Source organism: Vidua macroura, chromosome 11 (assembly GCF_024509145.1).
Source record: "Vidua macroura isolate BioBank_ID:100142 chromosome 11, ASM2450914v1, whole genome shotgun sequence".
In the NCBI taxonomy this organism is placed as follows: Eukaryota; Metazoa; Chordata; class Aves; order Passeriformes; family Viduidae; genus Vidua; species Vidua macroura.
In genome coordinates, this window is record NC_071581.1 from 19,081,601 (window position 1) to 19,106,852 (window position 25,252).

A 25,252-nucleotide genomic window follows, 5' to 3' on the forward strand; every position below is an offset into this window, starting at 1 on the left:
ATTAAAATGGTTCTGATTTACACATGACCAAATCGATTGAACCAGAATAAATTTTTTTTTTCACCTATGTTTTTGACTCCTCTAAAGATAACAGGAGTCTCCATCCTATAAAAATGCCCCTGGCCCAGGCAGGAGGGCCCAGGAGCAGAGCTGAGGGCTGAGATCACCAAGTGTGTCTGCAGTTAGTGGATATATCAGAAATGGGCAGTGTGAGGCTCGGCCTCTCCACTTACAGAACAATTGCAGGAGTAGGAACACCCAGAGTGATTAAATCATGTTTCACCAGCAATTTCCAGTAGATGCTGTATCTGACCATGCATCACCAGCTTGGAAGTTTTTTTTGTGAAATACCCTATTCCCCTTAGCCAGCTGCATTTTAGCTGGGTTTGTTCTTCCCAAGCACATAAAGTGATTTTTAGGGTGACATTTACGGGCATTGAGGACAGATTACTTTTGAGCAGATGTTTGTGTGAATGCCATTGACCTTTAAATTTCTTAAATTTATTCATTGAGTTCATTATTTGTTTAAACAGTTGTTCATTAACTTAAAGTTCCAGCACATTTCTGAGATTTTTTTTATATTACTACCAACATGTGAAAATATTTTTCTGGTTTAGGCATATGTTTTATAAATAATTAACTTAAATACTGCTGATGATAACATTCTGATGATAGAAATAGCATACATAAAGAATTTAGCATTACAGCATGATTTAAAATTTCAACTGAGAATTACATAAAAATTATTTCTGATGTTCACCTGCAAAGAGTTCTAGTTTATCAGCCTTTTTGTGATGTTATTTTGTAGGAAGACCAACATACCTCAGATTACCACCCTCCATTCCCTATTTCAGATGAACTTTGCTTGCAACAAGCATCCAATTAATTTTATGTTTTGTATTTAGGGCTGACCCCATTTTATACTATCAACCTTAGTATATAAGGCCAACTAAGTGACGAGAAACTCAAGCACTTTTCTGGTCACCACAGTGGATTACAGATTGCCACTCCAGCAGTGTTTCCAAGCCTTACTGTGACAAATCGATACCAGAATTCAGCCACCCTATTCCCATGACAAGTTCTAATGAAATTTTCTTTGCCAAGAGTAATGGTTTGTGCTGCTGGAGAGTGACCAGGCCATTCGTTCAAATATTCAAGCACTGCAAGAAGGCCTGGTAAAAAGAAGGAAAAACAAAACAAAGAGGAGAGTTCTTGAAAGATGTAGGGAAATTCCAGCTTTCATGGCATTGTGGTTTGGGCAGACTGGCATCTCTCAATTCAAGTTTAGCCAAAATGTTGGAAAAATGAGGAGGCTGAATTGGTACTTTTTTATTGGGAACAGGAAATCAAACTTTATTGCCAGCGAATCAGCTAAACAACGTCTGAGCTGATTCCATGCCTAGAAGGAGAAATTAAGTCAAAAAGAGGGTGTAAAAGTCGGTTATGAAATGGTGGCAGAGAAGTAATAGTTGGATCATCATCCACTGACCACAAGAAGTATATTTCACTGACCATGTGAAATACAACGATCACAGATATGAAATTGTAGTTAAGCAGTAAAAATAATGAACCTGATAGGATTTCTCTTCTACCATTTTTGTTTAGAAAACCCACCAAAAACAACCAAAAAGACTGAATTTTTTGTTTTGGTGCATTTTTTTTTAGGTAGGCATGTATTCATGATATTATATCTATTTTAAATTTTGCCTGTGGATGGGTGTGTGTGGACAGACACTTTTATATTCCTGTATTTCATACGAGGCACCACCTGTGGGAGAAGCAGATGTGACCACAGCCATCATCTCTCTGTGTGCTGGTGGGACACACCCACCTGGGACAGGCCAAAAAATCCTCATTTGGAGTTGTTGTAGCCTCTGTAGTTTTGATCAGCTGGTTCCAGCAAAGGTGATGGAGAACTCCTGTGTGGGTTCACTCATGGCAAGGTCCAAAAGACCACTTCTGTGACAATACCAGCCTGATATTTTAAGAACATTTGAAGCAAACTTCCAACTCTACCTGCAGTAATTTTATATCCCTTGTGAGCTGCTTCTCCAAGAAATTAAATAAGTGAGTCCAGTAAGAATTATTATATATATGATATATCCATCCATGAATGAGAGTTATCAGTGCTTCTCCAAGAAATTAAATAAGTGAGTCCAGTAAGAATTATTATATATATGATATATCCATCCATGAATGAGAGTTATCAGTGCTTCTCCAAGAAATTAAGTAAGTGAGTCCAGTAAGAATTATTATATATATGATATATCCATCATGAATGAGAGTTACCAGTGCTCCAGCTGTTGAGTCAGGTGTTAAGTGCACATGTAATGTCAGACTCCTTGGCAGATTCCTTCTTTTACACTGACTGAGGATCAAACCTGCAGTTGCAGCTGCTTGGCACTGAACAAAATGTTTTTCCTTTTTCTTAGTTCTTTACAAATGTGGAAATCATGATAACCACAAACACCAGTCAATTATTCAATGTGTTGGTGAAGTACTCTTGACCTTTTCTTCTCCTCTGCTTACCTGCATTCCCTAGTGCTGCTTTTGGCCACTCATTTAATCAGTCATTGCTGTTAGACACCAGGGGATGATAAGAAAGAAATCATCACAAAGAAATTGTTATTTAGAAAAACACAGTGAGATTTGAAGACTATGAAACACACTCAAAGAAGCACTTACATTTCTGTGCTTAATCTGCAGAACTTCCTTCTCCGTGGAACAGAATAATTGTTTTAGAAACAAAAGACAATAATTCTTTTTTTTTTGTTTTGTTTTGAAGTTCTGCTTAAAAATCTGGACTTAAAGGCCTTAAGTCTTACCACTCTACTGCTTTCCTTTAGAACTTCACTTCTTTAGATTAATGACTCATTGAATATAATTTGTGTTTTTCTTCCATTTGAGAATCTTTGGGAAAGTGTAAGGATAACCTGTCATGGGCAAGTGATGAAATAACTGCTCATGGGTCTATGGCTACCAAAATTGTGAGCCCTAGATGTTGAACAATCTGGAAATTGCTTTTCCTATTCAAACTATCACAGAAAGAAATGTGACACATTCAAGATCATGTTGGATGGGACTCTGAGAAAAGTGATCTGGTGGAAGATATCCCTGCTTATTGCAGGTGGGACCAGATGGCTTTTAAACATCCCTTTCAATCCAAACCTTTCCATGACATAAAGATGAGCAAATCTGAATGTCTTGTTCATTTGCAAAGACTCCAAGGTCTTTGCAAATGATCAAGATATTCAGCTTTGTCTTGTTCAGATCCCTACATCTCCCTGAGCTGAAGGAAACCACGAGAGTAGGAGCAGGACTGAAAGGTGTGACCAGATAAATGTTGCTGCTGCTGAGCTGAAGAACTGGGGTTTCCTTGTGTCCATCCTGGGAGTCACTCTTGCTCCTCAGGATCATCTCAGGCATGTGTCAGCCCCTCTGTGTTTACAGTGTGATTTTGAAAGCTTTACTGCTCTGTGTATTTGCCTTTGGACAGGATTCAGAGCTCTTTTCATTTGACACTTCAACTGTTTTTATCTTGAACTTTCTCATGAATTTTTATTAAGGAAAACTCTTGGGAGAGGAGTTGAAAGACAAAAATAGGGACCCAGGTGGCCTTCAGACTGAAAGATTAGAGAGAAATGGCAAAGTTTTTGGGAGAGCTGGGAACTCTACCAGGGGGAGCCTCAAAATGTTATGAAAATTGGCAACATTGTGAGAAAGGATTCTCTGTGTGGTTCCCACTGCTCTTTGACTTTATCATGACTAAAGCAAACTGGTGAAAACTTGAGTTTCCCTTGCCCCTGTTTGTTGTCAAATTTGAGAAATGGTGCTAAAGCCAGCAGAGGTAGAGCAGAGTTTGGTGGTGAGAGGCTCATTTGACAGGAGGCGTTGCCACAGGTGGAGGCAGGAGCAGCCTGTGGAGAACTTGGCTGATGGATCCTGATTGTGCCACCAAAAAAACTCCTTCAGCACTGAAGTTTTATACAAACACAGCCTAGGGATGGAGCTTGCATTGTGTAATGAAGAATCAGTTGTTAAAACAATAACATGGATTCCAGAACTGACTGAAAACTTTGGGGTTTGGAGTTTCTGCATTAAGAGAGCTAAGTGTTATCTCTAGGATATAACTGCCTTACTGGAATTAGACATTTAATTCAAACAGTGATTTTTTTTTTTTTTTTTATAAAACTGTCATGACAACGCAAATGAAAAGCAGTGATTGAAATATTTTTCAGTTCCACAGTTCCCAATGCACTACAAATCTGGACTTTTTTGTTGTTAGGTTTTTGGTCGGTTTGTTTTGTTTGGTTTCATTTGTTTGTAGGTGTTTGTTAGTTTTGTGGGGGATTTTGTTGTTTTTTCTCTTCCAAAAAAAGGGGCTTGGATCAAGAGAGAGCTTTGGGAGATGGGGAAAGGCTTTTTTGACCTTGGTAGTAACTGTGCTTGGAGAAGAGAGTTGCAGAGGCTGTGGGAGGAAGCAAAGGAAGGAGAGTGGTCTCTGGGAAGCTGCAGCTCCTGCAGGGAGAGCACTGAGCAGATCAGAGAGCAGAAGGGAAGAGAAAGCAAAAGTGTGGTGGGCAGAGTTTTCCAGGGGCCAGAGGCCACTGTGGTAAGTTCACTGTAGCCCATAATGTGCTGAACAGCCTGAAGCTCTGACACAAAGAAAGGCTCCAGAAAATGCAGCAGAAAAAGAAGTCCTGTGTACAAACAACTTGTATTTTTGCTCTTTCTGAGAGCATAGCATGAAGCTTTCTCTAAGAGAAAGCAAACCCCAACACAAAACATCCAACACAAACAACTTACTAGCTCATATTTTAAGCTACACCTGGGCTTTGGTGTCTAATTTGAAGTTATAAGCTTTTGGTGTTGTTTATTGACTGTTCATTACCTGCAGACTCTGCTTGCAAATTCACTTTGTTCTGTTTGATTGAAAGCCTGAGCTGTGAAGTGACTGAGTGTAGATGATGTCTATCCTCATCTATGTCTTTTGAGATATCATCATACATATCTTTAGAGAAAATTCTCTAAAAACATTTGAAGTGTGTTTTTTTTACTGGTCTTGTGCAAGTATTTGAGGTAAGCCAGACTTTGCTAAAGGCTTATGATTTAACCAGTTGTCAGTTTAGGATTATAGACACACCTGCTTAGGGTTATAACTTGTTTACATGAGTACAAAATGAATATTGGCTTTCTACTGCCACTGAAAAAAGTGAAGGAACCTAAAAGATGAAATCCGTGCTTTGATATGCTATCACCAGTTGCTGGAAAATATATAATACTAAACTTAGAATCTGGTAGGTCATGGTAATTTTGCCTGAAGGTGCAGGGAAAGGGAATAACAACTGAATATCTGAAAGTTTTACTAATTGGTCTTTTTCTTTTTTAGGAAATCTTAAAACTAGAAGGCAACCTTGGAATTCCAAGACAAAAAAGGGCTATTTTGACAACTCCAATATTAATTCCTGAAAATCAAAGACCTCCATTCCCCAGATTAGTTGGCAAGGTAAGTCAACAAATCTGGATCAAATGTTGATATTAAGAAATTTATCTATTACTCTTATAGTTTTGCAGTGCCTATCACATTGGTAGTAATATTCCAGATTTCTTCCAACCTCTTCCATCCTTTCTGCTTGTGAACACTGAATTTTTGGATCTCAGGCAGTCTCAGTCTCTCTGTAGAAGTTCCTTCATTAAGAATTTTTTATGGGGAGCTTAAGATTGGAGTTCTGGGCTCCCAAAGCACAAGGAGACAAACCAGGGCCTGTTTGTACTGCAATGTTTTCCTGGCATCATCCTGATTTGTTCCTGAGAGCATCTGGCAGGCTGTTTTTCAAAGGCCCTGAGAAACCTGTCCTCAACTAATGTTGAAATTATAGCTATTGCAAATGATCAGCACCTTGAAATACTTGGAGCTGTCATAATTTTTCCAGTCTTTTATGGGTTTTTTTCAGCATAGCTCCAATTTAGGTATCCAGATGATTAATTTGGCTGGAGTATATTGCAAACAGAAAGAGAGATTATGCATGTGTTAGAGGAGACAAAAGTTTTAGAGGTATTTAAGATAATGGAATGACATATTCTAGGTCAACTGTGGTAATTTGCAACTGAATGCTGAACAAAGTATAAATAAAAAGGTTTGGAGTCTCAGACATACTGATTGTAGGAAAGAAATTCAGTCAAAATCAATGCTGAAAAGAAAAGCAGTTATTTCAGGTCTCTTTGGCTTGTCACAGATCTTTATAAGCTGGGCTGTGAGGTCTTGCTAACTCCAGTGAATGTCTGTACTAACTCAGAGTACTGGTTCCTGTGCCTGTTTTAGATCCTGCACAAACTGGAGAAAAAGTTGTTCATCTCCCTCCCTTAAATTTGGGTACTTGTCATCAACTTTCCATAGCTTCATGAATTTTTTAAAAAAATCACTTAGTTGGCCACTTCTGTAAGGTGTGAGGAACATGTTTATTCCCTCTTCCAAAATATTTTGGGGCTCATCTTCAGAAGCCTCTCAGGGCACCACATGGACTGATGGATCACAGCTCCTGCTGGGCATTGGTGTTTCCTGAACCTCAGGAACAAAACCTTTGCCATCTCTGCTCTGCTGTAATCCCTGCAGAGGGACATTGCAGATTAGCTGTGGTTTCTATGGTGTTTTGGGGAAGAGGCAAAACATCCAGAGTGATTTGCATGTTATACCAGGGTTTCAAAAATGACAAGGAACGTGAAGCGTTCCTGACTGCACGGAATGGATGCCAGTGATAATTTCAGATATGACTTGTTCTGTGTGGTGCCACCATGTGATCCTGCCTGGGTGTTCACATGGAAGTCAGGTTTCCAGTGTGGTATTTTCCCTTTCTTTCTTACTCTCCCTTCCTATCCCCTGCTTTAGCAAATTACCAGTGTGGTTTATTAATTTGTTCTGATTTCCTCATGCTCTCCACCCCATGCTGTGCTGGCTGGAATTGCTCAAGGTAGTTTGGAAGTGATTGCAGCAGCCAACAGGTGAAATGTTGATTAGCACTTAGTGGGGAGCAGGGCAGATGTGTGGGAAGAGGAGAGCAGGGGGAGAACAATTAATTGAGTTTTATTTCACAGTTAGGAAACGCACCATAAAGGAAAAAAAAAAATAGGAATTTTAGAGGACTTCCTTCATGAATTTTTGTTATATGTATATCAGGAAGGAGATACTGCACTGGACAAGTGAAAACAGTGTTTTGTTCAAATTAATTACAAAAATTTCAATTAGTATTTAGGTTAACAAGGAAGTACATGTGTCAAGCCTGTTCTCAGTGCTGTTACTGGCTTTCCAGCATCCCCACTCAGGAATTGGATTATTGCCTTGACATTTCCACACCCTTCACTAGGGTAGCTCTTAATTAAATAACTATCCTAGGCATGCTGTGTTTGTAGGTGGAGAAGTCTCACCTTTTAGCAGGATTTAAGATTTTGCATATCATGTTTCGTGCCGGAGGGAGAACACTGAGATTAAAACATTTTAATACAACCTTGGTAATGTGGGCCTTTGTCACCAGATGGCCCAGGCTACAACTCTTGACTCTTATTGATGTGTTTTGTTTAGCTCTTGCTGATAGAGCACTGGGATGTGATATTCAGTTTTTAGTCTCTCTCCATATGCTGCTTTTCCGGTTTATTTGTCCACATGAAGTCAAATGAAATACAACACAGTGGGATGCAGGATTATTTTGTACTTCCACTGGCAGGTTATTCTCCACTACACCATGGAAATGTTTTCTAAGACTAACTCAGAGTGGTGGTTCTGTGCATCTATAAAGCAATGACACGCTTTAACTGATGATGGAGCTTTTTGAAGTTTAATCCTCACAATAATGCAGACCCCAAGGAGCACAAAGGGAATTGTGGAGATGCTCAACAAGTCCCAGCTCTTTTTCCACACATCAGAAGAGAAAGACACCTGCAAAATGAGACTCTGTTTATCCAGGCTAAGAGGATTTGCTCTTCATGTTATTGATGGACAAATGGTGAATCAAGGATTCTTTTCTTCAGTTTAAAGGAGTTGTCCTGCATAAGAATGAGGATTGCAATTGTTGGCAGGTAAATTCTGGAAGCCATGAGTGGCCTGGTGAAAATTGGCAGGACATTTTATGCTTAGTGAAGGGCAAAACACAGAGAGAGGTACACAGGAGTCTTTGCAGGAAATTATTGAATAAATCAAGACCAAAACTTTATTTCTTTCCCATAAGAATTTCTTTTGTTGTTATTTGTCTGTTTTGTCTTTTGGAGGGGGAGTGGGGTTGGATCAGGTATTTTGGATCAGAAACTTTCCATACTTCCTGCCCCTCATCTGGCTGTTAGCTGCTCTTACATGGCAGGACTGACCCCAGCAAAAGCTCAAGACTAGAAGTGGTCCAGGTTTGCAAACAGGATAAAAATCTTTAAGATCTACAAGGAAGTGGGTCTTTTCCCTCCTCTGAAATGTGAATTTAAGGCAAAGAGCAAATGCATCTTGTCTGTTAAAGCAGCAGTAGAAAAACACTTGAAGAAGGGAAGAAGCTGAAGAAAACTAGATGTAAAAAGCTGCTGGAAGCTGATATTTTTGAGTGGCTATACTATTTATATATATAAATTGCATACTTCACAGAAGAGAATTGTCATGGACTAAAGAAGCAGCTGTAAAAAATGTCAAACTTCAGGCAAAAAATAGAAGTGTCAAAAGAGATGATCATGATCTCTCAGCCTGGGAAGAGAACCTAGAGAGAAGGTTTATAGGCTAGAGAAAGACAGTGAAACAAAAGCTGAATTAAGGAGTTTTTTGGTACCACTGGAAAATTAAGCAGAAAATGAGAGGGAGTCTAAAGAGAAGTGGAAGAGGAAAGACCTGGCAAGGATGGGTGTCCAAGCCTGTGTGTGCTCACAGAGAAGAGAATGTTGTGCAGAAACCTCAAAACCTTTCCAACACCATGAGAGAGATCTGTGTGACTGCTTATCAGCTGCTTAGTTGGCAAAGGTTGAAAGTTGAATCCCAATTATTGGCCTGAGTCTTTTTTTCAGTTACTAAAAATGATGCGGAAGCAAAAAAAAATGCATTTCTCATTATGGAACTAGACATGGGGTCTACAGGAAACATTTGCTGGATTTTTAAGGATTATTTTTTTAATATCCCATTGCTTGTTTTCAAATAATCGCCACGTTAAATGCAATGGTTGTGTTGTGCCAGAGTATGGTCAGAAAACAGGAAATGGTCATCAGCAAGAATTTTGACTTGTCCAGAAGACAAGAATATTTTGGTGACTGCTGAAGAAGTGGGCTAGGAACTTTTTCAGAGAGGAGATGGAATAACAGAGACACAAAGGAATTCTTGAATAATTCTGATGGCATATAAGGAGAGCATTCTGCTAAAGTATGTCTACAGTTCCATGAGGGAAAGGCAAATCCACACATGAGGATATAGAAACAAGAAGCAAACAAAGCAGAAAAGTGAACAGGTGGAAAGGGGTGTTATTTATGAATAGCACTTAGGCAATAAATAAAGCTCTTTGAAATCCATCAAGAAACAAAGATTGGGTTTAGAGAAAAAATCAAGTTATAGTCCAGGTATAGTAAGATTGGGCAGAAATATATATGAGCTCAATTTGCTCTGCCTAGCACAAGCATTTCTGTAAATCCAGATGATTTAAGGGAAAGGAATACACTGATGTAATAACTAATGGATATAAATTTTGGCATAAGATTAAAAGAAAAGTTTCTGGTACCCAGAGAAAAGGAATTAATTTGCACCAGCAGTACTGAGGAGGGAACACAATATTTGATAAATATGTGATCACAGTTGCATAATACAGCTGCTTCTGATCCTGACAGAACAGACACCTCCAGTTTTTCTGCTACTCTGGTGTTCCTGAAAATGTGTGAAACTCTGCTGAGCTGGGCCTGAATGGGTGGCTGCAGGTGTCAGGGTTTAACATCTGATTAAATTCATGGCTTGTATGGAGGAATGGCACACTCCTGACCTTCAGGGGAAAACACCAACCTACCTCAGCAAAGAAAGTAATGAAAGGAGCAGCACTTCATTAAATGAAAGGGCTTTCATTGCAAGTCCATGAATTATTAAGCTATAGCATATTAATTCTCAATAAAAGATATGTATTTGATGTCCTAACAAACTATTAAGTGAAAACAGCACTTCAGATTTGTCTCTTTTTCTGAGAGATGTCTCTTCAACCCTCCCTCTTCTAAGAATACTGACATTCACATAAACCATTCCAACAGAACACATTTGTTTCCTTTCAGCTAATAGAATTTTATTGCAAAAATTTGTTAAAATACACCTGTTTGCTTAAGACTTTCAGAAGAATCACACATGAGTTGCAAATGCCTTGGAAAACTGGAAAACAATAATTTCCCATTATTTTTCAGTGTTTGGTGTTTGGTTAATAAGAATAAAATAATTTAAAAACATTTGGGGAATGTTTTCTAATCTCGTTACTATGGTTACAAGATTGTTGGAGATAAAGCAGTTATATGGCAATGATGGAATCGAATTTTCTGAACAATATTGATATATCCAGTACCTAATTTCCTGCTTCATAATAAATCATGTTAATGACCTGAAGGAAGGCGGCAAACAGAAGAGATTTCCTGCTCTGAAGCTATTCAGCAAAGTATGCTGCAGTTTAACTGCCACACTGCTTGTGTTAACTTTGATTTCAGAAGTTGATAATTTTAAACTGCGTTGCAAATGAAGGTAGAGCTGAGAAAAAACTCTGTCCCTATCAGTAAATTGCCTATGGAAAGTAACTAAGATGAAATAAAACCCCAGCAAGTAATTTGTCATTGGCACAGTAACTTAATTGGAGGCTCAAGTTTAAAATGTTTGGATAATTTTCAGACATAACAGCTATTTCATCTAATGAAGAGGGATGGAGAATGAGATTTGTCATTCCCTAGCCCCATTCTCTGTGTTTTTCATGAAACCAGACTGGTTTTTTGTTAACTTTCGTCTTTACAGTCTTCCAAAATGATCCTATATCCTGAGCTGACTGATGGGAAGTTGTTCTCCACCTTGACTTTCTGTCTTGTTTTAATTCAGTTGTTTGGAACACCCACTCAATCTGTCCAGTTTCTAGAATTTATTTTCTTATTGAGTGCACAGTTTTAAGCAAGAACTTGGTCTCTGCATTCTTAGTAGGGCCAAACTTTAAGCTTAACAAGATGTAGAGCCTAATTCTGTAATCTTGGAATGGTAAAACAGGATATTTGGATCCAGGATTTCTGTTTGCTTAGTCCCTTTAATTTGTAATTTCTTCCTACAAATCTACTCGGAGTAACACTTTATCTTAAGTGGGATGAGAGATGCAACAGACTTACCCAGCTTTATTTAGCAGAGTGCTGTGTTAATATGTTACCAGTAAAAACATAAAAACTGCATAATATCAAAGTCAGGGGAGAGAACACAACCACAGAGCTTCCTTTAATTCAATTAAGATATTTATTTGATAGCTGTGAACTGATTCATACTGCTTCAAACATGATTGTTTTCCTGTACCATTCCAAATAATTCCTCTGGTTTCTTGTTATACAGTCAATTGTTAGCAAGTTTATAACACAATATAAAGCAATATCCAAATGAATGACATTTTAGGAACAAAATTAACTTATCCCTGCCAATTTACAAACTAGATACTGTCATACTGTCAACCTTGGTGCTTTCATTAATGAAAGACTTTAATAGAGGCATTTTGCAGGCTGGTCTGGCGACAAATTTAATATAACCAGCTGTGGCTTGTTAAAATGGTATTAAGTAAAGATGGTTGGCAGAACATTTCCAGAAGGAAAAATTATATGTATTATATATGGCTCATCCGTAAGGTGGGGTAAATAGCTGTCACTCAGGTAACAACAGTATTTTCCTTCCTTCTCCCTAAATGCTGATTCTCTTCAGTGATTAATTGAAGAGAATTTTAACCTTTTTGTGTTTTGCCCTTGCTTTTATCATACATGGATGATTCCTCGTTTTTTTTTTTTTTTTTCTTTTTCCCTTGCATTTTTGGGTGATGTACAGCAAGAGATCAATAGGGTGAATAGAGGAGTATGATACTATTATCCATAACGACAGCTGGGTTTTAATTCAGGAAACATTTTCCCTTCTCATTTCCAAAACATCTGGTGCTCTTTTCCAGCTGCCCTCTAAAGGCACATTTTTTTTAACCTTTCTGGTTTTTCATCTTTATCACTTACTGTGCAACTCTGTTGGCTGAATTCACAAATGGAATAAGTGAGGTATGGTCTATAGGGCAGAATCATGGAATGTTGAGGCTGGAAAAGATTCCTGGAATATCTAATTTTGAAGTTAATGTCATTCTTCTCTATTGGCCTAGTTTTCTTTCCAGTCAAATATATAAAAATGTAAATTATTTAATTTTAATAAATGTTCCACTGTTGACCTAAAACTTTCAATTACAAAAATCCCAGATATTAAGCAATTTCCTTTTGCTTTTGTTTGGAAAAGAAGAATTCAGTTTGACCACTCTACTTTCTCTAGAATGACTCACAAAGAGAAAAATCACTTTCTTCCACTGAAACTTTGCTTAAACAAAGAATTGAAGAAATGAAGAATTCAGAGAACTGTACTTTTTGGGATTAACCTGTTTTCCAAAGTTCTGTGTTTAACTTAGCAAGAGTGTGGATTTTTGGTTTGGTCACAATGCTTCTTAAATTTTCTCAGGCTGTTTATGAAGTCATGGTGATTATTGGAATTTACATATTTGGGGTTTAAACACAGGACTCATACCCTCCAGGCCATATTTATACATACATAATATACATATGTATATGCACACATTGGAGAGATGCACAGCAATAAATGACTACAGGCTTGGACAACATCTCCAGACTTCCATCAACTCTCTTTTTGGTCAGTGCTGTTGACTTTGTAGGTATTTTTCTCCCATTATAATCTATAAGTTGTTGCTGTGAGCTCTTCTCACTGTCATTGGAAAGTCTGCTTTTCTACCCAAAAATGTCCCTTGCATTGCTGCTCTTCCACACTTTATTTCCCTGCCATGTTTCCATCTGCCTCATATTCCTGAAGAACAGGTGGATAACATGGGATAAATACTTATACAAACTCTGTTTAAGGATTAAAGTGACTGTTAAAATATTGGCACAATTTTGCTGGGGTGTTGTTTTAATAATATTCTTTAGCTTGAACTGCAGTTTAAGCTGAGTCTTTGTAAGCTTGTGCTCATCCCTCAGCCCTGCCATTGAGCCTGCTAAGCACACACGAAATCATTTCACTTTCCTGTATCCCTGCCTGACCCTAAGCACATTGAAGCTGACAGAAATTCTCCCATCAAAGAGCAAAAGGAATTTTGATAAGGCCAACCCTCCTGGGAGATTGCAGTGGGAAAAAAGGACCCTTGGAGGAAGCGTGAGTTAAGCTGATCATGTACATATCAAGTTATACTTTATTCAATGTGTTTTTAGGGAAAATTTTTAAAGTGCACTTGGAAAATAGGATTTTCATCAAGGTTCAAACAGCTTCAGAAATTTTTCATTTCTACAAAGCATGGACAAAACTATTAAGCTTATATTTCCAATTGAGCTTGAGAATGGATTTGATAATAGGAATCTGTTCAACAATGAAGTCCAGAAATTGAAAGTAGTAGTGATCCCTATAATCCAATAACATGTGTCTTAATATATTTTTTACTTATTAGAATTGAAAAAAAAAAAAAAAAAAAAGCAGTGTAGATGTAGCTGAGCTTGGCTACAGCTTGAATTCAGGGGCTATATTAATTTAACAGAGTTCATGTTCAAGCTTGATTTACAATATATTACAAGTATTTCATGATAATAGAAGTGATGAAAGCTAGTTTCCTATAAATAAATGTTCCCTGCAACTAACCCAGGCACTCTTATCAATGATGGCATTCTGAGCACCATGACCCTGAATAATCCTCTCAGCACCACTGGGGTTATTTTCTGCCTCCTGATATTTCAAACTGGGATAAGAAGGAGCAAACCCTGGAGCTGCAGCTGACCTGATCAGGCAATGAATATACATGTGAAAAATGGAAATTGTTCCTTCCTTTCTGTCTCTGCAGATGCCAAAAGGTCTTTTTCACTCTGCATTGCTCCAATTTTTGTGGAACTTCTAGGAACTTCGCATGTTGGATGTTTTTTAATCAAATTTGGCCAAAACTAGACAAAAGGCTTAAGTTGGATCAGTTAAATGTTGTCTTTTTCAGGAGACCAGACTAAAGAATCAGATGTTTAGCAAAACAGCCTTTCCTCAACAGATCCTTTTCTACTTGACAAAGAAGCCATTAAATGTTCCTGAAGAAGTTGTTGCAGGGTTGGAATAATGGTTGAGTCAGACACATGGAAAGAGCAAAGTCTGCGGTGGGCAGCCTGCTAATTATAGAAAAGAAAAACTGTAAGGATCTGTATGAATTTCATACAGCAAAATGGGCAATGCAGAGCATCTCGAAAGTGTGTAAATAGGAAAACATAAGGAATCAACTTCCTCCAGTATTACTGAGCTGTTGGGCAAACCTGAGTTTCCTAAGGGTCAATGGAACACGAAAATTAACTTGAATTAATAGAATTTATTATACATGGATTATTTTTTCAAATTCCTATACTATCATTACTGCATTAAGTGATTTTCTTATGAGAATCCTAATTGTTAATAAATCATATTCTTTTTTTCTTAAAAAAAAAAATTCTAACGCAATAATGATACAATAATGCTTTGGAAAAAAAATAGTGTCATTATCTTTTAATGAGAAATCTTATAAACTTCATATTGTTTCCTTTTGGGCATGACTGATGAAGGATGTTCTTTGTAAATACTAGAAAGTTACTTTTGTAAATAGTAGAAAATTGATGGCATTTATTCCCCCAAGATTCCACAAAGATTGGTGGTTCCAAACTCTTCATCTGAGGAGATACAGATGTGGTTCAGGGTCACCTGCTGTGAGCTCAGGACATGCTGCTGCTCTTTGTACCCAGCAGCTCTTTTTCTCATGTACTAGAAAACAAGCTCTGACCACATTTTTCATGTTGAAAACTCCCATCCTGAACAGCCTTTTAATTCTGGGAACAAATGAAGCACGTGTTCCCTGATGATAACTTATGTGTGTGCATAGGTGCTTATAATTTATGGAGATGGAGACAGGTACAATCCAGTCCAGTGCAGCAGAGCCAAGAACAAAAAACAAATTCTTCTTCACAGGCTTTTCAAAATAACTACTTTCTAAAATTCTTATTGGACATCAGAGTTAATTAGATTTGTAGAATTAGACAGAAGTTTTCCCATCAGGTCTTTAAATCAAAGACTAGAGGCAAAATACAGCTCATCTGTCATTTTTTGTCCTTGATTCTCTCAAGGAGGGACTCCCTGTTGCTTGTGTAATGAACCATGGGGACCCTCATGCAGTAGCTTTCAAAGAAATTATTATGTTGAAAAGAGAGAGAAATTATTTCATTGCACATGATTTAGGAACAGGGCCTGCCATTTGTTTCAGTCATGAATTTACTGTCAGGAGATTTTGAGTTTCATAGATCTGGGTGACAATCAAATACCTGGCAAACAGTTCATGGAAACAGTTTTACTTCTATTGGAGGTTCAAAAAGACTGTAAGAGGATTCTTCAAAATCCCCAACCTCCCTTTAAAAGTGAAATTTCTGTCAAAGTGGAAGAGAAAATTATAAACTACCAGTAAATATTTCAATTATTTTAGAAAGAAGGGAGGCTGTACTATACTGCAGATGTTCTCAGTGGAGGAAGGGGACAGGAGCATGACGGAGCATCTCAGAATGAAATGTCAAAAGAAAAGGATTCAGAGCAAAAGAGACAAAAAAATATTATAAAATAGGAAAGAGCAAGTTTGTGGAGCTCAAACTGGGAATTAACTCCTGACTGTGGCACAAAGCTGCTGCTGCACCTTGGCTTCTCTGGATTGTGGGGTCACATCCTTCCCATTCTTTTTAAAAAGCTCCCTAAGAAGCCTTGAGAAACATTAGGAACTACAGCTCACTGGATCCCATTCCTGCACCAGGCAGTCACTGAAAGCCAAGATGCAGCAGTCACTGGGGCAGATAAACTTGGGAGTAGATAAACTTGGGAGTAGATAAACTTGGGACTGTTCATGAAGTGAACAGTCAACATGGATCTTTTTAAAGCAAATCATATTTTCTAAATGCATTAAGATCTGTGGAGAAGCTGAAGGTGTAGATAAATCTGATCAATAAAACCATGCTTGGGTTTCTCTACTGAGAGGAAATGCTTCCTTCTGCAAAAAATGATTGAACCATCAGTGTGGAAACAGATTTCCATAGGGAAGGCTTTGCCAATAAATATTTTCAAAGATTTATACAGTGATTTGTGTTTAACACAACAGAAATTATCTGGAAAAGGAGACGTTGCATTGACAGAATTCGCAGATCATCCAGAATGAGTCATGAGACTGACAAGTAATGGAAATATTGGAGTGTTGCAGAGAGATTTTACAGTACTGAAGGTTAGAACTGGTTGATAATTTTTGTCAAGCACTGTGATATTCTGTGTATTGTCACAAGATGTAGAGGCCAAAAGGAAAGGGTGTCCTTGCTGTTGTGCCTGAGGATTTCTTGTGCTGGCACAGGATGATATCGACCACAACTGAAATCGACCAACACTGAGAATCCAGGGGCAGATGTATCCAGGAATGACCCCCAACCATTCCTCTGTGATTTTTGGTTCATCTTTGAATCATTTCTACTGCTCTTTGTAAGGAAAACATGCTGCAGAAATGTTTTAGGGTGGCTGCACAAATAGTTACTTTGCAGTTCTATAATTCTGTAATTCCACAAACCATGTAAACCAAGGATAAGCTCTTGTTCTTCTAAATACAATTTCTATCATTCAAATGTGTCTGGAAAGCAGACAGAAGGGGTGAGGAATGTGTGACTCATTATTTGTCTTCAAATATTGCTTTATTATTTAAAGAGTCGTTCTGCATTTCAAAAGCATGTGGGCAATGGTAGAAACAAAAAGCTATTTCTGAAAGCAGTGAGAGTTAAGTTACCAAGGCCCACATTTGCAGTGAATTTAGGTGTCTCATTTCCTTCATCACGATGGTGTGTGTAATCTGCAGTTAAAATGGAATTAAAGTGGCATTTCTGGCATTTCTGATAATTTGTGCATCTCCAGTTCTCCTGTAAAGGAGATATTATAATGTCTACTACTGGGCTTTAGTTTGGTTCCCTGCTGCTGTCCCACCTGGGATGCTGGGCTGGCACATCCCTTGTTTGTCCTGAGCTGTCCAACATGCAGGAATTGTCTGGAGGTTGGGGTCATTTGAACTTGGGGCTTTTAATTGGGTGGTTTCAGGCTTCCACTCCAAGAGACTGCAAAAGGGCTAAATTTAGCAACTAAATTTCCTAATATAAATTTCTCCAATATTTATTTTTCTGTAGGTTTAGTTTAATGCTGATATACTGTGCTGTCAATTGAAAATCCCCAAGATAGGTCAAAGTGATAGATGTAGAGAAGCAGTCCTAATTGATGAGAGATCTGTTTTCTTGCCCATTGATTTCTCTGGCTGAAATTGAAATGAATGATTTGCAGTTGAAATGACTTGACTATTCTTTCTAAAGATAAATTTCAAAGCCATCTCTGCTCTTCATATTAGCTGGGAAATCCTGGGACTGTTTTAAGATTCTTTTGTATTCTAAACACATTAAGCGTAACCATAGAAACATACATATTAAGGTGATTTTAATTATTAATAAACTTGGTAGATGTTGCTAAATTATTTTTGTACCTCCACAATGGGTTGTTGACTAATTTACATTTAAAAAAAAGTTGCTAATTCCATTAAATATTTTTTTACTTCTGTTTGAGAATTGTGATCATATGCCTGCAGCCTTAACTTCTGGTAAAAATTAAGCAACAGTACCTGATCCTGAGGAAACCAACTTGCTACATTAATCTAAAGGCTCTTTTTGCCCCATTAATTATTGCTGCAGTTTTACCTGCATTTCCCTTAAATTAGAAGAGAAAAAGACATTATTTTAAGTTTATTGCTGAATTCTTTGTGAGGATGGGTGTGCTCTTGCACTTTCTTTATAGCTCTCAGCATATTATTATTCTCCATATATTTTTCTATTTTCATATGAGACTCACTAATATTTTAGAGAAGTCTAGTCTTTTTTACCTGAAAATATGTAGTAAATTTGTAGTAAAGCAGGTTCAGTAGTATATGTAATATAATATTTGTTATCTTTGGATGTTTTAGTCTTATTATAACTGCAGTTAAATACAGAGAGACAGCAATTAATTACATCAGAAATAGCTGTTAATGCTGTTATTTGTCCTGAATAATGGAACTGCAACAATGATCTGAGCCTGGTGAGAATGGACTGGGCTGTTTGTTAACGCTGAGCTGAAGCAATGCCTATGAAAACCAGGTGAATTTTGGATTCACACCGATGTAATTGAAGTCAAATATGGCTATGGGCGATTATGGATTATCACTTAATAATGCCACTATCAGTAAGGAGTGGTTAGCATGAAGTGTAAACACCATGGAATGAACTCCTGTGCTGTTCTTTGGGTGTGCCTTCCCTTTTCCTTTCCTTAGCCATGTGCCAGTGTGCGAATATTCTCAGTTCAGTCAGAGAAAAAAAGAGACATTTCTACCAGGCTGGGCCTGGGAGAGAGTTGGAAAAGAATGTAAATAATTCATTATCTCTCTTGTTGTTCACATTGTTTATAGATACGTTCTGCCACCGTGCATCATTCACAGAGCACTAATGGTGTGAGATGTTTTTACTTTAAGACCAATGAAATTAGTCTGCACGATGTTCTCTACAAACAGAGCATTTGAAATAAATCGGTTTTCTTCTTGCCTTCTAACTGGAGTTCTTCTGTTCCCGTCCTGCCTCAACGGCGACAACAGTGCCTTGTTAGGGCTGGGAATCCAAGGCCCCACTGCTGGCTGGGTGCTGTTCCAGCCCAGAGTAGCTGTGCCTCCAACACTGGTGCACAATCCAGCTGGATCCTCTCTCTGCACACTAAAGGGGAGCAGGGACTGGTTGGATATTTGTGCTTTGCCAGTTTAAAATGGCACTGGAGCCCTGTGTTGCTGTTTGACTCCTGTTTTAACTCTATCATTTTAGGATAGATGACAAGTTTGTTAAGCACCATGGGATAAAGCCCTGAGAACATTGAATTGAGGGAGACACCAAGGAGACACCACTGCAAGGATGCTCTGGCATCAGGATCACTCCTGGGGTGGATCCACCTCCCAGACCCAGTTCCAGAGCACAGATCAGTGGGGCTTTTTCTCTTGGAATCCAACATATCCCTTAGAATAGATGATGTCAGATTCATTCCCATTAAACAGCATTAAACTGCTCTCTTTAAGTCAGGTTAAAATTGCTTAAGCTTGTTCTGGTAGATGGAACAGAACCCCCATGACTCCTCAGCTCATTTAAATAAAAATCTTGTTGTTACAAAAGAGGGAATTTCTTTCTAATATTCAGAATATTTTATAAAAATATCCCCCTTTTTATTTTTTGCTCTGGTTTATTCAGTGTGAATTTTACTTCTTGAATGTCTTTCTCTATCCTTTATTTTCTTCAATCTCAGCTAAGTATGAAAATGATTTTTTTTTCCACACTATTAGCTACATTTACATTCTGCAAGATAAAGAACGCCATAGCCATTATCCACCAATCCTATGTCTGTAACACTTTAGTAATTTAACAGCTCAAACTTTCACAAAATCTTACTATTAGCTTTAAATAGTATTTTTTGACTTTGAACAGTGTTATGGCAAAGCAATTGTATGTGACTGGAAAGCATCTAATTTTGTCAGAGTTAGAAAAGATAAAGCCACTAGAGGCAATGGAAAAATATCTTGTATTTAGTCAAAAGTAGATTAAAAATCTCGGCATTTTTTTGGTTTTAATTGTATAAAAACTGTAATTAAGATATAAGTAATGATAAATGATAAATTCAGAGGTTGATACTAACATGCAAGTTTATGAAATGCAGCGTTAAAAAAAAGAGAATCTATTATTTCTATTGCCTACAATTTTTTCTTGGCCTCGGGGCATCATTGGGCAAAATCAAACCTTTTATTCTAGAACCTTGTGTGTATTTACCCTCCGGTTCCTTCCTTTAAAAAGTAAATTTTATTCCGTTAATTCAAGAACAGAATTTATGTTCTTTGTGTGTTATATGGGTTATTCAACATTAATATTTTAATTCTTAATAGTTGCTGATAGAAGCCATCAACTCTTCCATTCTGGACTGCAATATGGAACATTTCTTTCCTGCAGTCTTAGATGTAATAAAATATTGTTTTTTAAGGTATATTTGTTAGGAAAAGACTTAAGTTAGACTTTGATGGAGTGGGTTTCACAGAACATTGGAAAACACAACTGCATATGGGATAAAAACAGAGATAAGTGACCAAAATTAATTTTTTTGAAGCTGCATTTTAAAATTTTATTTAACTATTTATCTATCTATATAGCTATTTATTTATTTATTTATTTATTTATTTATTTTACTGGTGATGTATAAGGTAACAGTACCACATTCTAGGCAGCTTAGAAAGTTATTTTCTGAAAATAATGCAGTCTAGATTGTTATGTTAACAGTTTTAGTCTAGAGCTTCCCATAAAAGTCATCTTAGATTTTGGAAGTGTTTCATATTTTAAAAGAACATTTATATTTGAAGCCCATATTTAACAATTATTGATCAAAACATCCAAAGGCTGTCATGTGTAGTCTTTAAGGAGCCTATTTACTGAAGCTTTAACTAAGCTTGCATTTCTAGCTTTGATTTTTTGGAATCTTCCACAAGAGTGAGCAATGGAATGATGTGGAGAACCATTGCTCCACATTATTACATCGATGTTTTATTTGTTGCTTAGTGAGAGTTGAGGAAAAGATCTGTATTTATCAATGTGTTTTGAAACCCAGGAAAATATTTTGAAGAATATTTTTGTGTCACCTGACTCGAAGGCATTTTTTCTTATGATGGGCAACAAGACACTAGTTTGGCTGAATTCTGAAATAAGACTTCTTAAAAAAGATTACTTCAAACTTTAAGCACAGTGTAATTGATCACTCAACATTCTGTGGATTATTTGTTATTTATTCTCAGAGATACCAGTAAATCTCACTTATACTCTTAAAATAATCTGTTGGAGCTCAAAGCGAGCAGCTGTGCAGTGCTTTCCAGTACCCTTGTAATCCCCTCAACGTTTCAGATTATTTCTGTAGGAGATTTTTGGCTTTATGTGGAGTTTTTTATTCTAAATGAGTAGTTAGATTGAATCAGGTTGACATTTGTTTGCCAGCAGAGAAAATCAGTGGCAACTGGTTCGCTTCAGATAACACTTGCTAAGGACTGTGAGAGCTTTCACTATGTAGAAAGGGTAGTTAAAGTATTTCCTGTTCCAAATTTGGCCTTTTTCCACAGTTTCACCAGGTATAGATGCCAACCTTCACACACAAATGCAAATGTTTATGCAGAAATATTGATACAAATATCTGTGTCAGTAGGAGATGAGACTAAAACAAAGACACCCTCACTTGGAGCAGCGACAACTTTTGGCTTGCTGAGTCACAAAATGTAGATGCTCTCTGCATTTAAATTTTATGGCTCAGCTTCCAGTTTTTTGAGGAAGGAAATTATGAAATTTGCATGAATTATCACACTAACCTAGAGCAGCTCTTTTCTGCATAAATTCAGGTTGGGGTAATTTGTGTTGTTGCAAAATTGAATTAAATAGTTTTGCAAGTCCAGAATTAGGTATACGGAGTTATCTGGATGTGAGTAAACAGGAATAATTTCTTATTGTCTGCAATTTTGTTGGAGAGAGCCCTTACAAAGGCACAGGCAGGGGCAGAGCTGTTTGCAGTGGATACATAAAGTTAAATCCTTGGTGTGCAGCAGTGACAGGAACCACCCTGATCTCATGGTACCTGCCAGCACTTTGTGATTCCACCTGATCCATTTCTGTGTTTCTAGAAATGCATCAGTAGTTTTCAAAGTTCACTCCAAAGACCTCCTGTATTTTTGTGGAGTAGCTGGGAAGGAGCAGATGTTCTGTGTTTTGGGTCTATCCAAACCCCTTGAATTTCTGCATGTTTGGCATGTTGGATCTTGGGGTACAGGCTGCTCTTATTCCAATTACCATTTAAAAATAAAACTGCCATAGAATAAATGGCAAAACCTGCAGTGAAAATACCAGGATCAGGGATCCACCCTTCATTTTCTTCTGACTACTCAAGTGATGATTCCACTTTATGAATTGAGTGCTTGGCTTTACTGAAACCAAGTAGAAGTCACTCTGGTAGATACTTCATTTGTTGTTTTTTGAATCTCTTTTCAGTGTTAGTATGATTAGGATTTTTACTAATACAGTATATTAATATAATATTAATAAAATTGTCTGGTTTTAGATTAAAAAAAGACATCAGTGCTAATATTTAGTCACTATAGACTGCTTTTGTTTCAAATTAGAAGCAGTCAAATTTATCAAGGCGTAGTTAAAACTTTATTTTGAGTAACATTATCAGAGGTTTCTGCCATGTAGTCCATGTTAGATCTTCAAACACAGTCACATGTGGAATTATTAACAAAAGATTTTTCAAGCTTGTAGGTAAAATTTTTTATCAGGTTTGACAATTTAAGGGTCAATATGAAGAAAACACACATTCTATTTACCATTCATAACTTTAAGTTACATTTCTGCCTGCAATTTTTAAGGCGTTGTGACTACTCACAGCTGTTTTGAATTGACCTCTGATGGTTTTACATGAAAAGTGAGGTGGATCCACTGATAAGAATTGAGATGAGTGTAGAGAACCAAAATTAAAATCTCAATTAAAATTTAAAAAAAACCATAAAGTTACTGATAGAAGTACTCAGTGCTTCATCATACTGAAATATTTGGAAGTTTTAAATATCCCAGATAACTGTCAAACACAGCTGCCATCTGCCCTTGGCAGAAGCACCAGCATCTGCTGAGATGCAGACCTGTGACCTCTAGATAAGTTTCTATACACAGAAAAATATTTATCTTCCTCCTATGACCTTCCATGAACAAGACATGAGCCATGGATTTGTTTCCTAGGGAACTGGTGACTGAGGAAAATCTATAATTAGATCTGTGGGTTGTTTGCTACAAGTGGGAATTGGGTGCTAAGCAGGTTCTTAAAGTATCCACAAGTATTAGCCAGACTTCATGTAATCGAACCAAATTAGAAAAAAATACCCTTCATCATGATATTTCTTTTTTAATATCTTCAATTATAAAAATTAAATACTTTTGATAGGGTACTTATTCCTCTAAGTTCATTTTAATTGCAAAATATTTTTACATTCAAGACTCATCAGGTTGCTAGCGAAAGCAAAAATAAAATTAGTCAAAATCTTCCAAGAAATTTCTTCAGCTTCAGCTGAGTCTTAATTTTCAAGAGCATCTTAGGTGAAACATTCTCATCAGCTCCATTTTCTCACTTTACTACTCCTATTCAGCTCCTCAGGTCGGCTCTGCAACTTCAGTGTCTTATTCTGCAATTCCAATTACTCTGCCCAGCTGGAGGGTCCCACTTAATCCAGGTCTTGATTCCTTTCTTTGCTGCGTGCGTGGATCTAAAGATAACATTTGTAGCTGAGTCCCAGGGGCAGTAAATGTGGCTGCAGGGAGAGCAAGCAGCCAGGTTTTTGTATTCCCCAGACAAGCCAGGGCAGAGCTCCCCAGCCCTCACCAGCAGATTATTCCAGCTCAAATGCTGCCCTGGTGCTCCCAGCCCAGGGCCAGAGCAGTGCCTCGTGCTTGTCTGGGTGCTGCATAAGAGGCTCTCAGTAATGAATTAAGACTTTGATCTTATTCAGAACAAATAGCACTGTGAAATATCTGGGAAGAGGTGCTGTAAGTTGGGTCTGTTCTCCTCTTTCTCCCATTTCTTCCAGATTTAGCTACACCTGTGGTGATTACACATCGTGTATTTTGTCCTAAGTCCTGAATTGCTGCCCTTCCAAGTCATCAGATGTGGCAATGTTGCCTCTTAATTTCTGCCTTTTTAGAGCTGTGAAAAGCTTTCAGTATAGCTCCTCTTTAAAGCCAAATAATCCCTTGGTCTGTTTGTTTGTTTTTAAGGGGATCTTTTGAGTTCTTCTTTTAATATTGTCAATCAAAGTCAGGTTTTTCCTAGCAGACCACAGCTTTGGAGCTGCTCCGTCTGGCTGTCACTCAGCAGAGAGTGGTGCTCCAATTCCTCCGAGTGACAGGGTTTGCAAGTCACTTAAATAGCAAATAAAATATGGTGCTTAAATGGCTCTTGAAAGGCCAGGCCAGCCAGTGAAACAGCCAGGCCTCCTGTGACAAGGAACATTTCTGAGTCCTTTCCCTTTGAGGCCACGAAAACTTGTGTTTGTGAACTCTGTGCTGTAGGGAGGTGGTGCTGTGTACAGAATCCTGAGTCTGCAGATAAATTTGTGAGACACACTGCTAGGAACAGGGAAAGGGGAAATTATTTGTAATGAATCTTCTTGCTCTTTATAAATTAGGAGCAAAGGGAAGCTGAGGAATTACCTGCTACAAAAGCTAATGCATATCTTGATGTGTTTATTGAATTACTTTGCTTCGATCTCTGAGCAAATGCTCATTGTTAGCTATTTATATTGGTTAAATCCTCAAATTTAAATCCCTGCAACTGCTGGGAAGGGTTCTTCAGGGAGAGTTCTTGCATCTGTGTACAACTACAATAATGAACCTGGGGCTGAAGGGATCCACCAGTGCCCAGGGCTCCCACATGTATAAATTCATTTTGCTTCACTTGAACACCTGTGCATCCCACTACAAAGTTGATCTGAATTTTGTAAACATTTATGCGCAATTATGATAAAAAGCCATTATGGTGAGAAGATTTTTTTTTGGTTGAATTTCAAATATCCTATTTGTTTTGATTATTCTAAAAAGATCTGGAAAATGGAGCCCTGGTGGTGAAACAACTTCACCATTTTTTAATATATTGTGTAATTTTCATACATTGAGATACTTTGTTGAAACATTTGCCTATGGAATTCATGAACCTTGTCAAATTTCAGATTTGCAGTTGTTTCTACTTAGTAAAATATTGTGTTTGCACTGATAAAACAAAAGAATATTTGGTATTGTACATTTTATAGGAAGTAGAGCCCCAGACCAAAAAAACCCTTCAATGTTTCACCCACTTTTTGAGCACTGCAAGTTCTATTTCCTT

General features: G+C 37.5%; 1 protein-coding gene across 5 annotated transcripts in view; it reads left to right on the top strand.

The window, feature by feature from the left end:
- CDH13 (cadherin 13) overlaps positions 1-25,252 on the top strand; it is a 748,238-nt gene that overhangs the window by 181,540 nt on the left and 541,446 nt on the right. For all 5 annotated transcript variants that reach the window (XR_008438903.1, XR_008438901.1, XR_008438902.1 and 2 more), the window contains exon 4: positions 5,390-5,506. Coding sequence is in view for 2 of the 5 variants with exons in the window: in XM_053987830.1 (XP_053843805.1) it covers positions 5,390-5,506 (117 nt within the window). In the remaining 3 variants the exon portion in view is untranslated. The remainder of the gene's footprint in view (positions 1-5,389; positions 5,507-25,252) is intronic.